Here is a 23546-nt window from a genome sequence, read left to right on the forward strand (position 1 = left end):
AAATACTAAAAAGGCTAAATGCTCCCTTTCAGTAACTCCAGTCACAGCTGACACTTCACAGCTGTACAGGCACCACAGCCTCGGGGTCTGAACAGCACTTATGCAGAAGAATGGCAGATCGACACATCTACACAGATATAAATCTCTCTTCTACTCTTCTACTGTGACCGCGGCGCCGCGTGCATGAATGACAGCAGATTCCCGCCATGATACAGAAATAGCTGGGTTCAAAATGACAGATTGAGTCCCTGATGTGTGCCTGTCTGTGCGTGCTGCCAGCATACCTGACAGCGAGGGAACCCCCCCGTCTAACTCATGCCCGGACTTCTCTCTGTGATTACTTTTATACAACAAACCCTCTCCATGTCACATTCCAGCAACAGTAGAGTACGTGTGATGATTGGAGATGTCCTTGACTGGACATTAAAGACCCATTTGTGACTTGAAATGGATAAAATGGGAGCTTGTGAGAAAGACAAAAGGCTCTACATAGAGCCTCCCAGACTCTGGCTATCAGAACTCTGCTGGAAAAGACACGAGATAAGAGAACAGACAGACTACAACTGTGATGGTCACTTGACGGGAAGCCCTGTTCAGATCAATACTGATGGACAAGGAGCTGGGGGTTGCGGTGTCCCAGTGCATTACTTCTGGCTCTTTGTGTCCCATTTGGGAACAGATACTGTTTTTCACAGAACTGTTGCATGAGCACAGTGGGGGCTGCTGGGAAAAACTGTTGAGGTTAGTATTTTAAACAACTGGAGTAGTGATTGATATGTATGTGTGGATTTCATCTTTTGTGAATCTGTATAAAAGTACAGAGATGATAAGACGATGGCCGTTAGAGAATGGGTGTATGGATGGGACGATTGCACAATAACAATGCAGTCATCAGTGGGTTGCTACATTTTCATGTGGTGTTAAGGGAAAGGGTGAAGAGGACCTCGGGGAGAAAGGCAGCATGTGCAGTGATGTCATCCACCGGGCAGAAGGTTGCAGATTTACAGCCAGATGTCCGTAAACATTCAGCCTTAACCCCACCCACCCTCTCCTCTGATAAATTGGCCGAACTGGCCGATAAATCAAACAGGCCTCTCACTTGTTTTACATGCTTAACCAGAATTATAATTTTACATTTAATAGCATCACTCATTTAATGTGATTGATGTCAGTATCAACACCTGGGCTCTGGAGGATTGCCGACTAAAGTGTCTTCATACAAATCCATATTCAATCTGCAAATTATTTAACAAACTCATCAAAAAGCGCAATTGCAATCTGAACCACATTATTTTAAATGCATATAATTTAAATTAAAAGCATATCAAGGATGTAGCTCATCACGCTTGATCTTTAAAAAAGCTACCAAACCTATGTTGTCTGTTTTGTAACATTACAAAACTAACATGTTTCCCAAATGTCCCAAATTGCCGAGCAACATAATATCCCCTTTGCTCATGTGTCAACATTGTGGTTGTCTGCCAGAAGCCGTCTTGTCTTTTGTATCCACTTTTAAGCTACATTTGTACAAAACACCTCTTAGATCTAGGTCATTTAAAACAGTAGACTGTATTTCAACCTGAGGAAGGATGTTAATCATCGGACATCTGGAACTTCAGTTAAAAGAGAAGCAAGCAGGGCAGAAGTCAGTGACACGTCGGCTCACGGCACCACTGGGACGTCCTGTGTCGCAGGGACACAGATGTTTAAAGTGAAACTGCTTTATTCAGTGTCTTTCCCAGTTTCAATCAGCCGATCCACACAGGAGCAGAACTGTGTGGATCGGCTCCCAGTAAAAAAAACTCTTGAACGATGAAGGAACTCTAACCAGAAGAAGCTGACTGCGATGAAAATTACATCTTGTGCGTTTAAAACGAGACTATGCCACTTTGCTGTAAGGGGCCCTTGCTGTATAACAAACAACACGGTGCGGCCACAGGTCCATGTTACACCCCCCAATTGCAGTGAGGACAACACATGAGAGAGGAATTGTCTCGTCACATCTTTATGTGCGTGCCGATATATTCTGCAATGTGTCTAGTGTCTGTCGCTGGCTCTGCATCATATGATATGACCTTTGTTTTTGTATTTGCTCTTGATCGAGTGAGCCTCGAGGGACTTTTTCATTCCTGAAACATCAGAGATGCTCAGAGAAAACTGAGCGGGAGTTTCCAGGTTTCACATTCCTCTGTTTTTGCCCCCCGGTTTTCTTATCGTTTGGTCTCGTTGTGGGTTTTGTTCCTGTCACTGAGCTTTGTCCTCACAGCCAAACCATTTCTCATCCATATCCATTTATGTATTCTCAAATTAGTTTCCATATGATTTACAACACTACCACAGTAGATTTGGCTAAAAGGAAACTAAGATGGAATATGAGGTCTAGATGCAGAATAATACTCTTTACTATTTCCATTACAATCCTCAGGAGGGACAATAACGTTCCGTTAGTGTCCATTAAAACAATTAGACACACTGGGAAAAAAAACGTCATCAAAAGCCTGACTAACCCGACAGTGATGTAACACTGAGTGTCTCTTGTTCACAAGCACACAAAGCAGAACTAGTTTATTTTGAGCACACAATTCAAGTGGCTGTTTCATTTCTGCTCATGATGTCAGTCAGTGGCCGTCCGACAATTATCCCAATGTTTCACGTGGGGATGCAGCCCCATCAGTGTTAATGATCTGACTGGTGTAATGATGGCTGGAGATAATGTCATGCCACTTATCACAACATGTGACTCACATACATGATTGATTAGGGAAAATGTTGACTGTAAAAATCGGTACACTACGCCGCTGGCCACACGGCTGGACACACGGCTGGACACAAAGTAGGCTAATTAACAACACCACTCACTGGAACTGTTGCTAAAAGTCACAACTTTCTTTGAGTCTTGGATTTTGTGGTGAAGGTTTTTAAGCGACTAAGCTGTGAGAAACAGCCAGATGTGTCCGCTGGTATTTCCTTTTAATTTTGCTTTCTTTGTTTCTTCCTTCTTTGTGGAAGAAAACTAAATCCCACAGCTCCCAAAAAAAAAAGAAGCATACTCAATAGAGGGTAATTTACCAGTTAATGCAATACATTTATCTTGAAATTTGTAATGTTGCATCACTGGACAATTAATTATGATAAATATTTAAAAAAATGAGTGAAATAAAAATATTTCCAGCACTATTAGTATTAAAGTTGATCTGAAAAATAAATAGAAAATTCTAAATAATCAGCAATGATTCTGATAATTTATCGGCAAAGTATTTTTTCATGCAACATGAACCAGCTTCTCAGTTAAGAGGATTCAACCGTCTAGTTTGTAGATTCTGAAACATAAGTAGTTTTCCTGATGACGAAACAATAGCAACAATATCAATTTTAAACTTTCTTGCAGATGTAACGCTCTTCCCTTTTGTTCCCTCCTCACAGAAACCACACCCTGCTGCTGCTTTGTTCCAGCAGCTCTGCTGAATATTCACATGTGGGCGGCGTCAGGCTCTGTCGCTCTGTGGCCTTTACTGCCAGATATATTCAAGCCTTTAGAAATGACACATGGGCAGTTATAGAATCACAGGCTTGTGAGCACAAACACTGTCTTGTTTATCTCTTTTTTTTTTTTACTCTGACTCTCTCTCTCTCTCTCTGTCTTACAGTGAATCCATCTGCTGAAGGGAGATCCCACCCAGACCCCTGAGACATAGGGGGGAGGAAAGAGTTATGCTTATTAATGAGGACTACAACAGAGATTTTTTACATTAGATCCTGCTCAAAATGAGACAATATCATAAAACATGGCATTCAGCAAGCCCCAAGCCTAAATAAAGACATTTGCTTAGCACACACACAGATGCTCACAATAATGTGTGAGTGTGCATGTTGATCCTTATGAATACACATCACTTGCATGAAGAATCACATAATGGTTCCATTGACCAATAATCCATAAAAAGAAACTGAGGGGACATCAAAGGCCTTTTTTAAACCTCAGAGGCTGCATGGCTGTGGACGACTTCAGACATCACACTTAGTAAGAGACACATTTTGGAAAGCAAGGCCTCGACCCAAAGAGTAATGCTTATTGTGTAAATATTATTTTGTGCACACGATGACAAGAAGATAAGATCCGAAACCAAGCAGAGGGGCTCTTTTATCTGTGGTATCCTTCTTTAGCAAAATGACTGAATTAATATATTTATTAAGGGATGCAAATAGCACTTCATTTAATTATCAATTAATCTGTTTATTACTTTCTCAAGTTACCAATTAAGATTTTAATAATATATACAAAAAAGGCATCACCATTACCAGCCAATTGTGTCATCATCAAATAGTTTTTGTTTGACAAACCCAACGATTTTCAATTTAAGATCAAATAAGACACAATTTAGAAACTGTAACTGGACACATGGAATTTTTTGATTGAAAATGTTCTGTAATGATGATTCGATTATCAATACTTTGATTAATCGACTAATGTCTGCTTTGCATTTATTACAAATCAATATCTGGCCATAATGTGGCTTCCTTTTTTACAACAATAATCATATTTGATCTTTAACAATAATATGTACTGTACGTGTCAAATAATTGATGCGTAAAAATGGTATTTGTGGCTCCTAGACAGACAATCAATCTCAATTCTAGCATTCAGGTAGGCAAAGATGACATCACCAGCAACTTTTTAGTTCAGGTGACAGAGCCTTTTCTTTACATGTGCGCCCCTCTGGGGATAACTCACCCACTGATAATACAGCTGGTGCCATCTGGCCAAGACACACACACACACAGTGACACACACAGTGAGACACACACGCACACACACACACACACACACACAGTGACACAGACACACGTGCAAACTCACACACGCACGCACGCACACACACACACACACACACACACACACACACACACACACACACACACACACACACACACACACACGCTCAAAGCCATTTATCTCAGCTTGACTGTGTCTGCTGTAGAATACTGGTCCACTCAGGTATGTGGTGTACCAGGGATGAGATAGTGATGAATGCTGATATGATGGTTAATGTGACAGCAGCCAGGTCAGCCTGTAAAAGCCGATGCAGTGTGGGTAAAGACACACTATTGAGTCTGCAAGATGAGCACTCAGGCAGGGAGCTGCACCTTAGTGTGAGCACTGAAGCAATGGATAATGGTATACCCCCCCTCCCAAGGGTAAAATGCTGCCAGGATACATTTACCAAACCACCTCTGACACTGCACACAGGAGTAAAGACACTGGGACAAAGAAAAAGACAGCCTGGCCGACAACACACACACACACCCGCACACACACACACACACACACACACACACACACACACACACACACACACACACACACACACACACACACACACACACACACACACACACACACACACACACACACACACACACACACACACACACACACACACACACACACACACACACACACACACACACACACACACACACACACACACACACACACACACACACACACACACATAATACCCTTAACCTACGAGAGGAGCTGGGTTAAATAAAAGGGATAGTTTGGGTGTTTTGAAGTGTGAAGTCAATATCGTATTACCTCAGTTTGGTGAAGCAGCCAGGAGAACCAACAAGGACACAACAATGTACTGCTTTTGTATGAGCCTTTCTTTAGAGGTGGCTAAAATACGTTTGGCTGCTTCCCCCACCCACAGCAGTTTATTGCTTTGCGTCTATGTCTCCAAACTGGGGTCATGCAGACTGTCATCTACAGTAGGTAATTCTCTAACTATGGTTCACACAACCCCACTTTAAAAACCTCCAAGCTATGCCTTTAAATATAGATTACAGCAGATACTTCATTCAGAAACCGGTCAGCTGGTGATCCTAAAGGTGGAGTCTCACATTCCTGTCATTCTGCCTGCAGAGTCTTAGACCATATGCCTGGCCTGATGAACCAACACATCCTGAGCTTGCATGTGAGGATCATATGAGAGTCCAGCTTCAGTTCAGCTAAACCCAGTCACATAAAATGTGACGTCACATCAACCAAATGTAATTTATTCTAATCCTACTGCGGGTAGAGAAGGCAGCACCCAGTGGCATTCTCCGGTCTTATTAAGACCGATTCATTTCTCAACCTTTAACCTGTAGCTGCGAATCCTTTCTAGCTTTAATAGATGCTGTTTCCATTGGTCGGAGTCATCGCCGTCCCTTTGAGAACACATGGTTGACTTCTCGCACTAAAAGAATCCCCGGTGCTGATTATAGAAGCATCAAACACATATACTCAGGATGAGTTCATATGTTCCCTCTCGCACATTGTTGATAACTCTCTACCTTGAACACAGCGCCGTCAGCCCAAGCTTCAGCTGCAGCCATATGCAACCCTTCTTCATATGAATGTAAGAGGACTCCAGTGAAGGAATAAAGCAGGGCTGTGGCTTGTGGCTTGTGGTTAGGGTGATGGCCTTCTGGATGTGGAAATGCTGTTGGATGTTGAGATTCTGCAGTCCTTGGGCCCTACCCTGTTCCTTCCCGAAGCCCTGACCTGACCAAAGACCTGCGGCTGACTTTGGACAGTCAGGAACTAAAGGACGATTATATGTACTGCTTTTAAGGTTTGTTCAGTACAAAGGCATTCCATAAGATAAGAGTGATGGCCGATCATTTTCTACCCACACTCGACATTTGACTGAGAAACTCTTTTTTTAGCCGCCTCTCCCTCTCTCCATCTCCATCTCCCTCTCTCGCTCTTATTCTCTCCCTCCTTCTCTCCCTCTCTCTGACAGGATTTCCTCCAGACACAAAGACCACCCTGGACTGCGAAACAGATAAGCTTGGGCCAATGACTTGACACAAGGAGCCCATTCCTGTCATTCTTTTTTTATTACAAAAGGTGTTGATTCCAACACTGAGCCTTTGAGATGAAACACGTGTGCAAACAACAAACCTTCTCACATTCACCCTGGGCCACTCCTCTCCTAAATTATACTACAACCATGTAAATTATAAATGAAATAATAATAATAAATCAGTTAAAGCCTGCAAAGGCATATGACTTGAATGCACAAGTGTTGGCTTTTGTTCCTGAATTTAAAGGGTTTGTAAAATCATGTGAGATCAGCCCTTAAACCAATTCAACATACGTTATGGTTGCAGACACACTGAGAATGAGAATTTTCAGATAGTTTAAACTTAGGAAGCATTAACACTTCTTCTTACCTTCCCGTAGTCGGTGGTGAGGACCAAGGACGAATCATCACAAGAGCTGACGGTGGAGGGGAGGAGCTGATCTTTGTGTCTCAGCCAAACACGGGCGCCCTGCAACACAATAGACAGAAAAACACCGTTAGCATCTGGACACATCCAGGAGTCGTATTGGAGTCATCGGTTTGAGGAAGAAAGTAACGGACATTTGTATTACCATTGCATTTTAGGAACAAGAAAAAGGCAAAGTTCAACCCAGAAATACACTACAGAAATATTATTTGCCATTTAATTGTAATGTGAGAATACCAGGTGAGTAACAACTGTTCAGTCAGAAGAGACAAGAGAGGAATACTAAACGGAGATTACACCTTCTAGTTTTATTGCTTCTGCCTTTCCACCATTTTTCTCTTTTCCCCAGCATTGCTCACCACTCTGCCACACAGCAACTCCCTCACCACACTAAACTGGCACAGTTATCCTCTTATTACACTGTCATTTCATTTTTGGAGAGAAAAGATGTGTAGGCCCGCATGCAGAGGGTGTGTCAGACACTGAAACTACAACTCAGTCACACACTCAGTAAAACTCTCAAAAAGGCTTTCAGTCTTTGAATGCGAGGGCTACTTTACTCCCAAATGAGCATTTGGCACTTGAGCAAAGCAATCAAAATAAATGTGTCCATGCCCCCCATTCTTTCTTTTTTCCTATATTTCAATCAGGCAAACCACCCGGATCAAGTCCTAGTTCCAGGTGGAGATTATCACCAGCACTAGCTGATCTGGGCAGCCTATTCTCCTGTGTTGGTGTATCTCTGTGAAGTCACTGGTCTTCCCAGACATGTTTGTAAGCAGCTCAGTAACCAGGAGCAATAACAGGAATCTGAGGCTGGTTGCTCAGACTGACTGTCATTTCCTGACAGTGTTGGAAGATACATTTATAGAACCGCCTGCATTTTAATGACTGTGGTGGATGAGAGTGAACGCCTGTGCGGTCTAAATTGTAAGTCTTTTAGGATGACTAAATCCACACTCGTCATGGTAAAAAACAATAAATGTGGCCTTCGGGTAAACAACATACATTACTGTAAACCAACGGATGATAAACCTATTATATTCATTGGAACATTTGACAATTTTGGAAATGAGCTTCTTGGCTTGCTTGGTGAGGGTTACATGAGAAGGTGGATGCCACTCACAAGTTTGTTCATTAAATATAAAGCTAAAGCCAGCATATCATTAGATTAGCTTTGAACAGGAGACAGCTGATAATGTGTGGTTACAAAAGTAATCCTCTAACTTATCTTTCTGCGAGAACGCGCACATTTTTTTACAATTTTCCTTTAAAAAGATTTATTTTGATTTCCTCAGTTTATGTTCTCAACCATGAATACACAAATTCAATATTTTGGTTTTCAGTCTAACAGTTAAAGGATGTGCCCGTAAGTGTTTGTAAGATGCCGATGTTTGACAAACTAAATACCATTAATCATTCCCACCATTGAAGTGATCGGGGAAAACACGCAGCAAAAAGGGAATTGTGTGTCCAACAGAGCATAAAACTGGAGAGATCAATATGCATGGATTCCTCTAGGAAACCTTATACAAGGTCACCACAACCAGACATCAATCCTCATTAACTATTAACAACAGGCTGCCACGTGTGCACACATACTCTCATACGTGGAACACAAATGTGTTTTGCCACCAGGGTCAGAGCAAAGATAGAGAAGCTTGTGTTTAATAGTGAAATGCAATCTGCTTTTAATAGTGCTGAATCACAGAGACAAAGGGGAAATTGGTTCAGTAAAGAATTACTCAGAATCCATTCATTTAACTTGCTCCGCCGCTCAGAGTGATGACTGGTCTCGATTATTTGCTTTATTTTGTGATTAAGGTTTCCTTTTTTGGACAAAGGGTCACTTGGTCCAGCGAGGCAGTCTGCAAACCTATTTCCATCATCAAGTTCTTTTTTGTTCTTCCTTTCAGTCGGCTAATGGAGCGCGGCTAAATGTAGCTCTCTCAAACCACGAGGGAGAGTGGTGAGTGGGATAAAGGAGGTCGTGTAAATTAGGAGGAGGCTAAGAGGGGGGAGGCGAGAGGGCAAAGAGGAAGGGTGCAGGCACCTGATAATGACCCGCCTCCCATTGTCTGGAAAAATAGGCAGACAAACAGAACCATCTGGGCACAAATATGACAGCGGTACTCTCCAACACGTGGCCACACATGAACTCTGTCTCTATTTAACATGAGACCATTGGCGACTGGGTCTGCCCGGTACAAGCCGAGCATGCATGGCCTATTCAGGGGAAAGCTGCTTCACGTGAGCTCCAGTGAGGAGATTTACTCTATAGATTTTAAGAAGATCAATTCTGTTATGTAACTGCAAATCACAGGGACTTGAAAGCAGCAGAATATGTCTGGCACTAGTCGTCTTGAAGTGGCTGTTTGAACTCAAACCTTCAACAGTCGAGCTAATGAAGTAAAGAAACATGCAGGGAGTGGATTATAACAGAAGATAGATTATATGAGACGTTACACAGAGTAAAGCAGCAGACAAGCCATGACATGGAAAGCAGTGGGATGGCTCATAAGGGTATGTTTTTCTACACCACATTGTGGTATTGCTTCATTTTCAGTGACGCAAATATTAAAAGACAATTTTCCAAGGTTTGAATGGTTTTGTGTCAGAGTCTCACATGTTTTCACATAAACAAAGAGAAGCCCAGATACAATTGTATGGATAAAGTTGGACACAATTCTCCACACAGCATACTCATTGCACACAGTTCAGGAATTAAGAGACCCAATAATTCACATAATATTTGGTTCATTAAATGAGTCAACGCTAAATGGTAAACCAAAAGTCAGCAACACGCTGGTCCATAAAGATGCCAATTCTGGCTTGGCTACTGCACCAGCGTCTGTGCAGAGTGACTTGCTCTCTGAAGAACTGCCCACCAGGCACTATAATCAACATTTTGCAGAAAAAGCCACATCAGTAGTCACCGAACAAACAAAAAGCTGAACTAGTTTCGTATTACACATGTCTCAGATTCTACCAATCACGTGTAGCTCACATTCCCTTTTTTGTTATCTCCTTTTTTATTCATTTTAACATTTGTACCACATACAAAATACAGTCTTCTGGCTTAAAATAATTAAAAGAGAGAAAAGCAACCAAACGACAAAAATCATCAATAATCTTGAAAGCCAGTCAATCAAGAACTACATTTATTACCCTCTCTAAGAAGTTCCACACTTGATCCTAACTGTAACAGGCTTTGCCTTTATAGCTCACATTTATACAATTTCACCTCCAAAATGTGCACGACCTCCACAAGCCATCGCATAATGAGGAAGCATTCATTGCGTTGACTTAGTAAACGTCAGCAGAAACGTTATCTTAGCATACCACCATCAGCTGTGGGGAATTGTCATTCACTATAAAACAGTCTATTTCCGAAATATTTGGATATTTATACCCGGGGATTTGTCTGGATGAGTCAGCCAGTAAAACCTAAGTTGATAGAAGGAGTAGTGCGGTTCTCCAGTGACCCGGGGGCTCAAGACAGACAACACCAGACGTGTTTGTCCATTTGTTTGTGTCTTTGTTTGTGAGCGTGTGTGTTGCCAAAAGAGTCGAAGCTGAAGGGTATAAAGTAGAGAGGAATTGTCTCAGCAACAGATGGTCTCACCAGAACTCCTCCCCCTTGTCTCCTCCATCCTCAGGAGCTCCGTCACTCAGTCAGGACAAAGGCAACCACCTCTGACTGAGAGCTCAGAAGTTAGCCAGGCGGAAATATCCCAAACAAAAGCCAGCAGGGATGCAAAAGGGACGCAAAAGGGACGCAAAAGGGACACAAAAGGGACACAAAAGGGACACGGGTATCAGCTTGTGTTCAGGCCCCTAAACCTGAATCCCCTGCTGCAGCACAACTAACCATTCTGACTAAACCTGTGAATCGATGCGTGTTCTTGTTGCATAAGAATCATTGAAATGTACAACGTCAATCTCATAATGAAACCAATCCTTCACTGGATTTAATTATCGAGTTAACCGCGACTCCCAGGCCTCTAGGAACCAGATGTTTTACCAGCTCTATTAAAAAGCAACGCTTAACTGCTGCGTGGGCATTTCCAGCTCAAACTAATCTAAATTCTTAATGATGTATGTCACTGAGCACGTGTGACACTGCTGAGGCAGAACCCAGCTGACAACAGTAAACCAACGCACCAACACAGGCCGCACACCGACGTCCCATCATGCTCTCTGACACAGAAACCAGCGGGGCTGAATGATGCAATCCCAGAGTTGGAGGCTTGAGTTTCTGCTGCTTGTATAATGACGTCCAGCTCAGAGATTTGCTAATGAATGAGCCTTAAAAAAATGTTAGGAGCAGACACTGTAAAAGGTGCCACGGCTCTTTCGATGCTCTCTGGCGTAGCACGTGGACAGGCGGTATCGGGTGATCGGATCAACCAGAATAAAAGAAAGCTAATTAACTCATCCTGATTTGGACACGGTTGAACAGTTAGTTATGATAAGCCAATTTCCTGGATCGTGGCGTGGTTTCAAGGGGCGGTGAGTGAACGCTTGCCCAGCGGACAGCTGTGCAGCTGACTGCTGGCCAGAACTGAGGCCTGGCTGAGAGTCAAGAATATCCAGCTGGATTCGGACCAGCATCTCATTTGTTGTGCTAAGATAAACGCAACACCGGAACGTACCCACCAGGGACATATTTGTTGAAAAGAAATTTGAGCTGTAGCCACTTTGACTTGTCTCACGCAAATATGCTTTCTCGTGTTCATTTACGATGTCTTGTGTTTGTCAAAGGCCGGAGAAAACTTCTGCATTTCATTTAGAAGCAGATGTTCAAAAACACATCTTGTTTTTTAAACATATATATATACACAATCATTGTCCAGCACGCCATTTACACTTCAAATACCAAGACATAGGCACATTACCATAACACTAGAGAGGCATGAGGCCGAGACCCTGTGTGACCTCACTTGGGCAGATGTGCAGTCCAGAACACTGGCTGGATGGATAGCCTGCATTTAAAAACGCCAAACAGCATATTGACACTCGCATGTTCTCTCTGCGTGTGTGTGTGTGTGTGTTTGTGTGTGTGTGTGTGTGTGCGCGTGTGTGCGCGTGTGTGCGTGCAACAACACTTTTGACGGAAAAATTATTCCAACGTTTTTTCAGAAACTAGGCTTTTAAATTGGTATATAATCAGTATTTGAAAGAAAGATTAAAGCCACATGAATGCATGTAGCCAGAAGAATAAACAACAGTAGCAATGCAGGAGTTTATTGCTTTGTCCATCAAAAGGGAGAAAAGCCAAATTCAGGGATTGTAACCAAATCTCCTGAATACTGAGTGAGTGGAATGAGGAGGAAACTGCCAAGTAGCTGGTGAGATTAAAGAAATGGGCTGACTGCAGCTGAGAGGGGAATCTGGGCAAAGATCCCTCTGCGTCTTTTGCCACAAACTTTCCAGTGGGGCAAAATCGGGACGTTCTCTTCTATGTTCTTTTTTTTTACTGTTCTTCTGGGCACAGCCAAGGGTTAAGCGTTGTTCTCAAGAACTCATTAGTAGCAGTTATTGAGGAAAATATCCTCCACTGGTTTTACAAGGATTCAGTCATGCAGCCTGCTGTCAACATGCTAGCTTCTGAAAACCATCAGGCAACTGTCTCCTCCCATTGCATGTAATTACTGACCAGTATGAAGAATAAATCAAGTATAACTAACAGGGATTTAATACTAAGTGCACTTTTGCGTGTCCCTCAAACATTTTCTTGTTTCTTTGTTTCCTGGTTGCCACCGTGACGTCTGCCTGCTGATGCCCACAACCAGCATGAGGTGAGGGCGGGCCAGGGAGGGGCAGGGTGAGTGTGACCGAGGGGAGAAAACCACATGATTAAAGGCAACCCTCAGCATCTGTGCTGGAAGACGTATGAATTAATGATGGAGGGAGCAGCTGATCAGAAATTAGCTAATGGACAAGGAGGAGTCCCGTAGGGAGTAGGGCTTCCCTCAGACTGTGATGGAGGTGGGAGCGAGAGAGAAAAAAGGGTGCAGTGCATCAATTGTTCCCGACTCCGAGGAGCTGCCTGGACCCCCTGCTGAGGGAGCTATAAACAGATTTAAAGCAGGATGGCCCGGAGGCAGTCGTCTCACCAGTTAACCCACGCTTCATTTGCATATTCATAGACTGGTTTTGTTCAAAGGAGAATGTCTGGGGATGATGAAGTTATGAATGCAACTGTGTCACTGGGTTAATGGAAATTAAACACATGCAACACTCTGGCAATTTGCTGTCTTTTAAGCTCCTTTCATTAACATACTAAATGGAATCACAAGAGCAAGTAAAGCAAATATGGGCAGGTTTACGTGTGTTTGTGTGTTTTGTCTGTGTGTGTTTGTGTGTGTCTGTGTGTGTTTGGTGATGTGTGTGTCTAGGGGTTTAATCACACCTCCCCTCTGTCATTGTCTGATGAAGCTAATCTGCCGTGATGCTAATGAGTTTACTGAAGAGAATCTGCATAACGAATCATGTCTTCAGGAGCACATAAAGAAGAGGAGCACACAAACTTCTGTCAGTGTCCTGCGTTATATCCATATCCTGTGTGCACATATTTCCCTTCCACGACTGATCGAGAGTGATCAAACTATTAGTGTGATCCAGGGTTATGATACATTTTCTGACAACAGAATGGGTTCCAAGCCGGGACCAAGAGGCAACAAATGATGTGATTACTGCAGGTTTGCCAGGATTGTCAGCTAAGCTTTAATTTCTTTGAATGTCTACACAGCCACCTGGCCTTCCTCCTCCTGTCTGTCATCTACATATCTAGCCTCCTCTGGACTCATCTGTTGACTGTTGTGGGGTCACACAGCAGGGAATCCCAGAGATATTTCAGGAATGCTGCTGTCAGGGCTGTGTGTTTGACTGGGTGAGTCATCCGGGGGACAGGCCAGTGGGGGATTGGTTGTTGAGGTTGAGGACCTGGGTCCTGTTTCATTGTATTTGACCTTCACTCATACCTCACACGGTCCCGGATTGGTCATTATGGCTCATGGAAACTGTCCTGTCTTACACAGTTTATACATTTTGGACATGTGTTTACACAAATGACTGATTCATCAAATGACAAAAACTTGAATTCTTGCCTGTCTCAGCTCCTCAAATATGTGATGTGCTTGCTTTTCTCTGCATATTGTAATTTTAAATTGAAAAACTTTAATAACTGGATGCATTCTGGGCTTTTGTCAATATCTGCCAATTTGTTGACTGGCAACAATACATTTACACACACAAACACGGACATACAAGACAATTAGTCAGTAGATTAAATGATAGACATACAATTAATTAGCAGCTATTTTTAAAAAGCCAAATATGATGATGTATTGATTGAACACAGTGGAGATACATATATGAGGTTGTGCAGCATTTGAAAGTTCATGTGCTTTCTTAAGGAATGTGGGGAGTATTTTATAGATATAGGATGAGGGTGTGAAGGAAGTTGGGCCCAAGTGGGAGAAATAAACATATGTAGAGTGTTGAAAACACTGAACATTGCTCCACATGCAAGTCTCAGTATCTCAGTGCACCATCCTACAAACAACCTCGGGCCAAACCACACACACTCATGTCTAATAAAACAAACTGGGAATGGATGAGAATGCCACCCGGTCATGACTGTGGATTGTGCCATGCTGTGTTGTTGGCCTCTTTTAGCACCACGGTGCCATGTGAGACTCTTCAGGCCACGGCAGTAAAGGCTCATGCAGTGTGGGATGTATATAGTTAGGCTTGGCGGGGTGTTCCTCCTGCAATTAATCCTGAAAATACAACTGTAGCAGTATAGTCAACAATTTTTAAAAATATTTTTGTTCCCTCCCCTGTGGTTGTTGCAATATGTTTAAACAGGAACATGTAATATACAGGCAAGTGTGTAGAGACATACTCCATCCAGTAATAGGCTGCTTCTGTGCGCAGTAATCATAGGGGGCTAAAAAGGGAAAGTCACCATCTGGCCTGGAAGCAGTAATCACAGGTTGGCTGTTATTAAGCTTCCAGACGAGACCTCTGAACTCAGAGGATTTGAGCTACACACTTCTTACCAGCTCACTGTGTCTGTCAGGTGGGGCAGCCAAGGTGAAGGCCAACAGACATTTATTGTGTGAGCAATAAAGCAGTGATAAACAGCAACGTTGATTTCATTTGCTTAACAAAAATCCTGCCGCACAAAATACGCTGCAGTCTAATCTGGTATAAAAAAAAAAATTGTTGTGTGGCGGGATCGAACTGGTTGAGAGTCCAGGTTCGTCTGAATAATGAAAATCTTATTGAGACATGAAGAAGAGACAGAACAGCATACTAAACACACTCACTGTTTATGTCCCAACACATAACACAAGCAGCTTTTTGAGAAATACACTTGCTAAGAGTAAAAAGAGCAGATCCATAACTCCCTTATGTCTGTATATGTAAATATGACTCTAGAGCTAGCAGCCGATTAGCTAAGCTTCGCAGGAAGTTAAACTTGCGTGACATAACATGACGATTTGTTTCGCTATTGCCAGAGCCAAGCTCGCCGTTACACCTTGTTTGAAGTATCTGTGCTAAGCTAAGCAAACTCCCCTCAGGCCTCAGCTACTTTTGCTGCACAGAGAGCTATTAATTTAACTCTCAGCAATATAATAAATGATCATATTCCTTTAATTAGTTCCAAAGTGTTTACAACTGGATTCAAATAGCTTAAAATAGTTTTTTTTCTTAACTCCTTTGAAGAAATATCCCACTTGTACTCTTTCATGTCTCTGTTGTTTTGACACTGAACAAGCTGAGTACATCAAACCAAGAGCTCTTGCTTCAACAAGTCCCGACGTAACACTGCATGGTTGTACAAAGACTTCTTCGTTTCATTTTGAATTCACAGACACAGCAGACAATAGTTGTTCTCTTTCATCGTGACCTGAGGTGGCATACAGATAGCAAATTGCACAAGTGCTCCAAGATGATGATTTATATTTTAGAGGATGACACACCCAGGATTGCCCTACAATTAATATACACACACACACACACACACACACACACACACACACACACACACACACACACACACACACACACACACACACACACACACACACACACACACACACACACACACACACACACACACACACACACACACACACACACACACACACACACACACACACACACACACACACACACACACACACACACACACACACACACACAGGGCAAGAAGGATGGGTGTTGAAGGTGTTGAAGAGTGGAGAGTAGATTGAACATTAACATAGTGATATGTTTTATTAGCTGTGTCCTGTGGACATAGTGAAGGTCAGCTGAAGTGTTCAACATTTGAAATGGCCTAATTTTCTTTCTGGCCAAGAGTTAGAAGATGACAGAAGTTGTCACAGAACTTCATAGAGCAACTGTTTGTCCATCATCATGAGCTCATAGACAGGAAGACCGGATCCTGCGCTGCATTATTTGTTATTTGTGAACAAACTGTGGAAAGGTGTTCTTTTCCTTTTATCCCCACAAATAGACAGCTTTGTCTGTAAAGCTTGGTAACGTAGCGGGTTAAAGCTAAAGTCAACAGCATGGTGTCAGCAGGAGGTTATCACAGCACTGTGTGACGGTCAGCTCGCTGATAGACGGGGCTCAGGTTACTGATAGAGACACAAGAAATGCAAACACAAGGTAGCGAGGGGAAAAAGCTTGATTCAGACTATTATCAGCTAATTCGAGTTTCAAAGCAGACCTTGAATGTATAAAACTATTTGTTACGTTAAAATGGAAAATCCAAATTCAACAAACTCCACATTTCCGTTATGAATGGTGGTTTCCGAAGCTAAACCGCCTCCCCTAATATAACGCATCTGTGTCATTATGAGAATGGATTATCCACATTATTTTGTGTGTGGTCAGACAATGCCAGTTGGTAATTAGTCCCAGCGTTCTTGTGACAGATTAAACCACCTCCAGACTGTGCCAAAGCTGCAAGAGTTATGCTGACACATGCACTTAATAATACCTCAGAAACAACCAGCGCTGTTCTTTCACCACAACTTCAAGATTGGCTACAACATTGTTTGAAAGTCCCCTCATTTGATGTGACAGTGCACACAATAACCACTTCAAGTATAATTACATGGTAAAGGAAATGCAGGATCCATTTGCTATTTTTGTACCTTTCCTTCCTTCCTTACATCCTAACTGTACTTCCTGACTTCCTTCTTTGCTCCATGAGCCGTCTGCGTGGTTGGAAGTGGAGAGCGAGGATCTCAGATTCTCAGCTCTCTAAAGTGGCAGCTGGAGGAAGTGACAACTGGGTAGAAAAGACCCCGGGTAGAGAAATAGTCCAGCCTTTCTCACGTTACCCATTTCAACGCAGAACGCTTACTGAGCATGCTGACCCACGGCTCCAGCTTCAAAGAACCAGACATAAACAGCACACAGGGCTGTGAGCGATGTTTCAGGATGGGGAGAATGTGTCTGTGTATGTATGCATGTGTGTGTGTGTGTGTGTGTGTGTGTGTGGGGCGGTGGTGATGGTGTGAAACCTAAAGCCTCCTCGTCACCACAGCTCTACAACGCAAGGATGACAGGCTGGCCATGACTGGGAATGTCAGGGGTCAGGGCTGGGAATCTGGGCTTCCCTCTGTCAGAGTATCTTAAAGAGAAAGGTATTCGGTGTGTAGTGCAGGGAAGTAGTTAACGGGTGTGGAAAGGTCCTCATGAGGCTTTACGGTGAGTAACAGCTGATGCTATAAAAGGAACTGATTACCAAGTTTAGAAATTCACATAGCTGGGATTTTACTTCATCAACAGGAGGCTTCACGAAGACATAAAGGTTATATTTTCAAACACACGTAAAAAAGCCACAGATGTGAGAATATTATCACAGGGATTCCTGACATATGAAAGTCTATGTTGACTAAACCCGGCAGCCCTGGCAAAAGGCAGGGACAAGATCTCTAACACACTCCAGGTATGTGTGTGTGTGTTGAGTGGACCGTATCCATTCAGAGGACGGATTGGGTGTGGAGTCGAGGTGGCGTCGCTGAGGGTTTTACGGTGTTGTGTCAGCTCCTGGGAGGAAAGGCCTCGTCGGACAGGATGGGCTTTCAGGATAAACCTCCCTTGTACCTGCCACTCCTCTTTCTCTGCCGCAACCTCAATACCCATCACCACCTTCCCCACCGCCAACACTGACATGCAAGGGGAAAGCTGACTCAAGATGAACTGACTTTTGATAAAGGCTTTCAATAAACCTGATCTGCAAAATAATCTCTTCTCAGATCAAGAAGCAGATTTAAACATGCCGTTATATGCAAAATGCCCATCATATCATTTATGCGTTGACATGAACATCATGTCCGCTGTGAAAATAAGACTGATTCACTGGATGCACAGTACTGAATCCTGCCTAAGATTTATCTTGCTGCACTTGTTTTCACTGAGTCTGGTTTAATCCTTGTCTTACTTCACTTCCAGAATCCCTCCTTAATTAAATCCACACTGGTTGCACTGAGGAGTTCAGGGAGCTGATTTCTTTCTTGACCCATAAGTCATTAAAAAAAACATTCATTCCTTCATTTTAATGCAGTTTTCATGCCATGTGAAATAACCACCAGAAATACCCGTTTTGCTGCCGTTTCTACAGTTGCTGCCCATTAAAAGGTACGGTAGAGTTTGACTTGATGCCAGTTGAATTGCCCAGGCAAAATCCATTGGTGTAATATAACCTTTGACCTTTTCAAATAAATTGAAGTCACAAGACGAAAAGCACTTTTGGGTATATCACAGGATGAAAAGCAATATACTACATAACCACATTAGGAAATAAAACAAACAAATGCACCCTGGATAAAATTCAAATACATGTTTGAGGATATCAGTTATTATAGAACGAAGGACACGCCAAATAACAACAATGCTCTATGACGATCTGATTTGAAATGATAACCTTCCTCTGGAAAGCAAATCACTCTAATACAATCAGATTACGACCCAAAATCCAGTTCACCTCAATCTGTTGGCTACAGAGTTTGGTTTATGCAACAGAATATTGAAAACTACAGTTTGTGGGCTATCTGAGGTTGATGTTTTTACTTGTAGACTGAAGTCACAGAAAGAGGCAATTTTGTAGGGAAATATCACTCAGTCTAACCACTTTCTTGCCAGAAAAGGACAATAATTCAGTTATTTCCCCATCCACTGTGCAGGTTTACATTGCTTTGGTCAAATATATCTCTGTCAAGTCTAGAGATGAATGACCTCAGCTAGTCTTATAATGTCCGCACATCAATTGTAGAGCAATGTTTCAGTCTGTATACCACTTTAAATACAGAGCAGCAAAGTGGGAAACAGCATGAAACAGCTCTGAACCACTGTACCTACACTGAGTCACAACATCATCACTGAGGGCCAAGTGGATGGAAGAGATACAGGGGGAGAGTGGAGGAGACTCACATATGTGTATGTGTGTGTGTGTGTGTGTGTGTGTGTGTGTGTGTGTGTGCCATCCTCTGACTCAGAGGAGGGTGACAAAGCAGACCTACAGCCAGTCTCTACACAGTCTCTATATGTGTGAGTGTGTCGGTGTCTGATTTGAAGATGACACATCCAACCTACAAGGGCACACGCTTAGCTTGTACAGACAAGTTGCAGAAGCAATAGTGTCCCTACGTGTAGCTTGTTGGGGCATTATTGTTCTCACTACAGCTGCATCCTGTCCACCAGCCCGGTGCTAGTCCGGGATATTTATATTCCACAAAGACCAAAATCACAACAGATTGAATGTCAAAAAGTGGTGCTCTTTGGTGATAAGTTTACTAACACTGTACAGTTCGGCTAGAACGGGACCAGCCAGGATCAGGCACGCGCACAGCACAAGTAAAAAACAAAACAAAAGACGTCGCGCTCCCAAAATCATGTGGAAGTCACTTTTATAGCAGAGAGCGAATACAAAAGCAGTGAAGCCGTATGGAGAAAGTCATTTTAACTTGCCTCTGAAAAGAATGTATCCATTTCCACCGGTGCCCAAACCTCTCGTCCCTTTGTAGTCTGAGTTCAGGGTACCACGGTTGAGGAGGAGAGGAAGCTGTATTCCCAAGTGATTTCCATCCGCGTCGTCAGGATAAAGAAAAGTTCTTCGTCCCGTCCCCTCGCTCAAAGGACTCGAGCCATGTCGCGGTACACTTGAGAGTTCTCTTCCCCGTTTCGACGAGTGTCCCGTGAAGCCCGTGCGGTGCCGTGCTGCTGTGTTTCTGCTGTCTAGTCGTTTCAATGAACCCGGCACATTATGCAGAGGGGCGGAGCCTGCGGGGCCACAGCCCCTCCCCCTCGGCATACGCCCTTTTTGTGTCCGTTCCTACAAAGGCTCTGATGGTTTTAAAGGATGTGCTCATTTCCCCTAGTTTTTCAACACACACACACACACACACACACTCACACACACACACTCACACACACACACTCACACACACACACACACACACACACACACACACACACACACACACACACACACACACACACACACACACACAGATGTTGACACTTTAAGAGATAAAAGACAGAAATATGTGTACTAAGGGAGGAATTGTTGCAAATGTCAGGTCAGTTTTTGCAGCATACTGAATTCACTCCCAGTTATCCAAGTATGTGTGTGTGCTATAGACTGAGGAGTCCTTATTTTTGACTTCCTCCTTTGGGAAAGATAAACTGAGAAGGAAGAGGAAGACATGCCATTTTTGTCAAATATGTTTATCAAGTGCTGTGGTTCCCAGAGAGTCGGTTCATGTTTTGTTTTTATATAAATGCTATGCTATACATACATTTTGCGATAAAGGCTGAACGTTTTGAGACTGGTCCGATAGACGGGACACTGCCTGGGGTATTGTACTTAAATATGGTTCTAGCACCCAAGTACGCTATCAAATTGCCAAGTACTGGCAGATGGCATTAAATGCTTGGTGACAGATTTTTTACTAATTCATAAAAAATGTCAAACAATAGCCACCGCTAATCTTTGCAAACACAACATAGTAGTTTTGTACCGATAATACAAATTGACTATAGCTGGTGCGAAAACTGGGATTTCATTATGGTGTGGTCATGAATTTAAACTCCAAGAACTGACTGGAAAATAGCCCAATTCTGCAGCTGTTAGCTTTTAGCCATTTTTAGCCCATTCTGTTTTATTTTATTTATGTATTTGTTTATTTGCGAAGGACAAGTACAGGAAACCATAACAGTTGCAGAAGCAGTGTCCAATGTACTATATAACCAAATATAATGTCCAACACCAGTCCCTTAATGGGTATTTATAGTTTAAGTAATTATTACAATTTCCCACGACAGTTAAAATCAGTTAAAATCTTAAAATCAGTGCAGTAATCAAAATTACGTACGGCCATTCATGTCAACACACAAACAAACATTCAAAAAGACAAATGAGACAAACTAAACGCAAAACCTTTTTAGCATTGACTCAAGTACATAAAATGAATACATGCACAGTATCTTTGAGTCTAGTGGCTCATATAAAGACATACACAGCAGTTTCACGAGCTCACACAATAATATACAACATTTAACAGGAACAAAGAGAAAGAGATTTCAGCACCTAGGAAGCTAAAAAAGACCAAAACGGAGCTAAATAGAGAGGAAAGATTGGTCTCACATCTGTTGGGTCAAGGAGGCTGAGCACAACGTGCAAATTAAACTGGTGGACTATTGTGCAGTTTGCCTCAAGCAGTCAACGTATCATACTTTTGTTGAAGCTTGCTCAAGATTGACACATCAACTGGTGGAGAGTGGCCGTGTCTGAGACTAAATAAAAAACGTATGTGACTTTTGATTTTTTAAATAATATATCTAGTGAGGGTAATTGCATTGTAGCAAACAGTCGCGTTGGGGCATATAGATATTTGTGCACAAGCTAAACTAAACCGAGCTTTATTATTATTGTACGCGTTCCCCACAGTCACCAGATGGAATCTTACTGGTTGTCTTTTAAGCTTACAATCAATTCAGAGAAGAAAAAAAACACAAGCTTTTTAATCTGCACACTTATGCCAGTAAGATCAGCCACCCACTCATGACCTGGGGATAACAGTGGATAGACCGACACAAATTAATCTATATGCAATAGTCATGCAAGAAATCAGATTGGCAAATTGTGTCGCGTCCGTTATGTAATCACTGTTGATTGTGTGACAGCTAATAAAAGTGACATGGCAGAGTGCAGTCTCTGGAATTCCTTTGGTAAAGTTGGTTAGAGCTCCCAAAGCTCTTAGTGGCTTTTTTTGCATTTTGTTCTCCCATCTGGATAGTATTTTAAAACAGAAATGCTTCTTCTTCTCTTCTCCTCTATCAACTAGGTTGAAGTTCTTGGGATTTGTCTTCTGGGTGTATTGTAAAATGTGGGGATGTAGTTGTGTGGCTGTATTAACTATGGTTAGTGGCAGCTTTAATAAGAACAATACAATCATTGTTCTGTGTTCTTGTAAGGACTTTCAGAAAACAATATTTGAAACTACTTTTTCCATTGCCGAAGCTCAGTGACTGTTCGACTGTACTGAAAGGGGTCTTGTGCAGTCTATTTCAAAGAGTTTATACATGTTTGTTAGAAGGAAATTGTGTGGAGTGTTTTTTATTTGTAGTTACTATCTTCACAAGGGCTTAACGTTAGTTTTATTTATATATATTTATATTTTAGTTTCTTTTAACTTGTCTTGTTCTGTGTTTTTTGTTTGTAACTATCTGTTTCTTATGCTGCTGCCTGTCTTGGCCCGGTAACCCTTGAAAAAGAGATTTTTAATCTCAATGGGACTCACCTGGTTGAACAAAGATTTAAATAAAAAAAATAAAAAACCCACAACAGTTGATTACCGAAAGCATCCAGTGTGCTTAGAGAAAGTTGTAGGATGTGTGAGTGGTACTGTATTGAGCAGCATTAGTGTACTAAATAAACATTGTGGAGGAACTGTTTAATTAAATTATGTCTCAGGTGATTTATTGTTAATCATGAAATCGGGATGAATGTCAGCTGTGAGTGAGTCGTCAGACTGCTATTCAGGGTGGCATTATCCATTACACATTTGCCAAAACCAAACAATAGTGACAGAAGTGCTCTTTGAGTGAGTGACTAATTTCACCCCTGAATGTGAAAATGAGTAGATTTCGAGCAAAGGCTTTCTTTCACTCTACCTGAGAGGACAAAGAGAGCAAGAACAAAACATCCATTTGGTCATCAAGATCCCCAGAGG

The 23546-nt window shown here is 42.4% G+C and overlaps 1 protein-coding gene across 1 annotated transcript in view; it reads right to left on the reverse strand.

Annotated features, from left to right (window-relative positions):
- The window catches only part of myo10l3 (myosin X, like 3), a 49756-nt gene extending 29219 nt beyond the window's left edge, over window positions 1-20537 (reverse strand). Inside the window, exons 1-2 of the mRNA XM_034562336.1 lie at window positions 20281-20537; window positions 7225-7323 (exon numbers count right to left, since the gene is read on the reverse strand). Coding sequence (XP_034418227.1) covers window positions 7225-7323; window positions 20281-20301 — 120 coding nt within the window. The 5' untranslated portion in view covers window positions 20302-20537. The remainder of the gene's footprint in view (window positions 1-7224; window positions 7324-20280) is intronic.
- Window positions 20538-23546: the final 3009 nt, after the last annotated feature.

This window comes from Cyclopterus lumpus, chromosome 21 (assembly GCF_009769545.1).
Source record: "Cyclopterus lumpus isolate fCycLum1 chromosome 21, fCycLum1.pri, whole genome shotgun sequence".
NCBI lineage: Eukaryota > Metazoa > Chordata > Actinopteri > Perciformes > Cyclopteridae > Cyclopterus > Cyclopterus lumpus.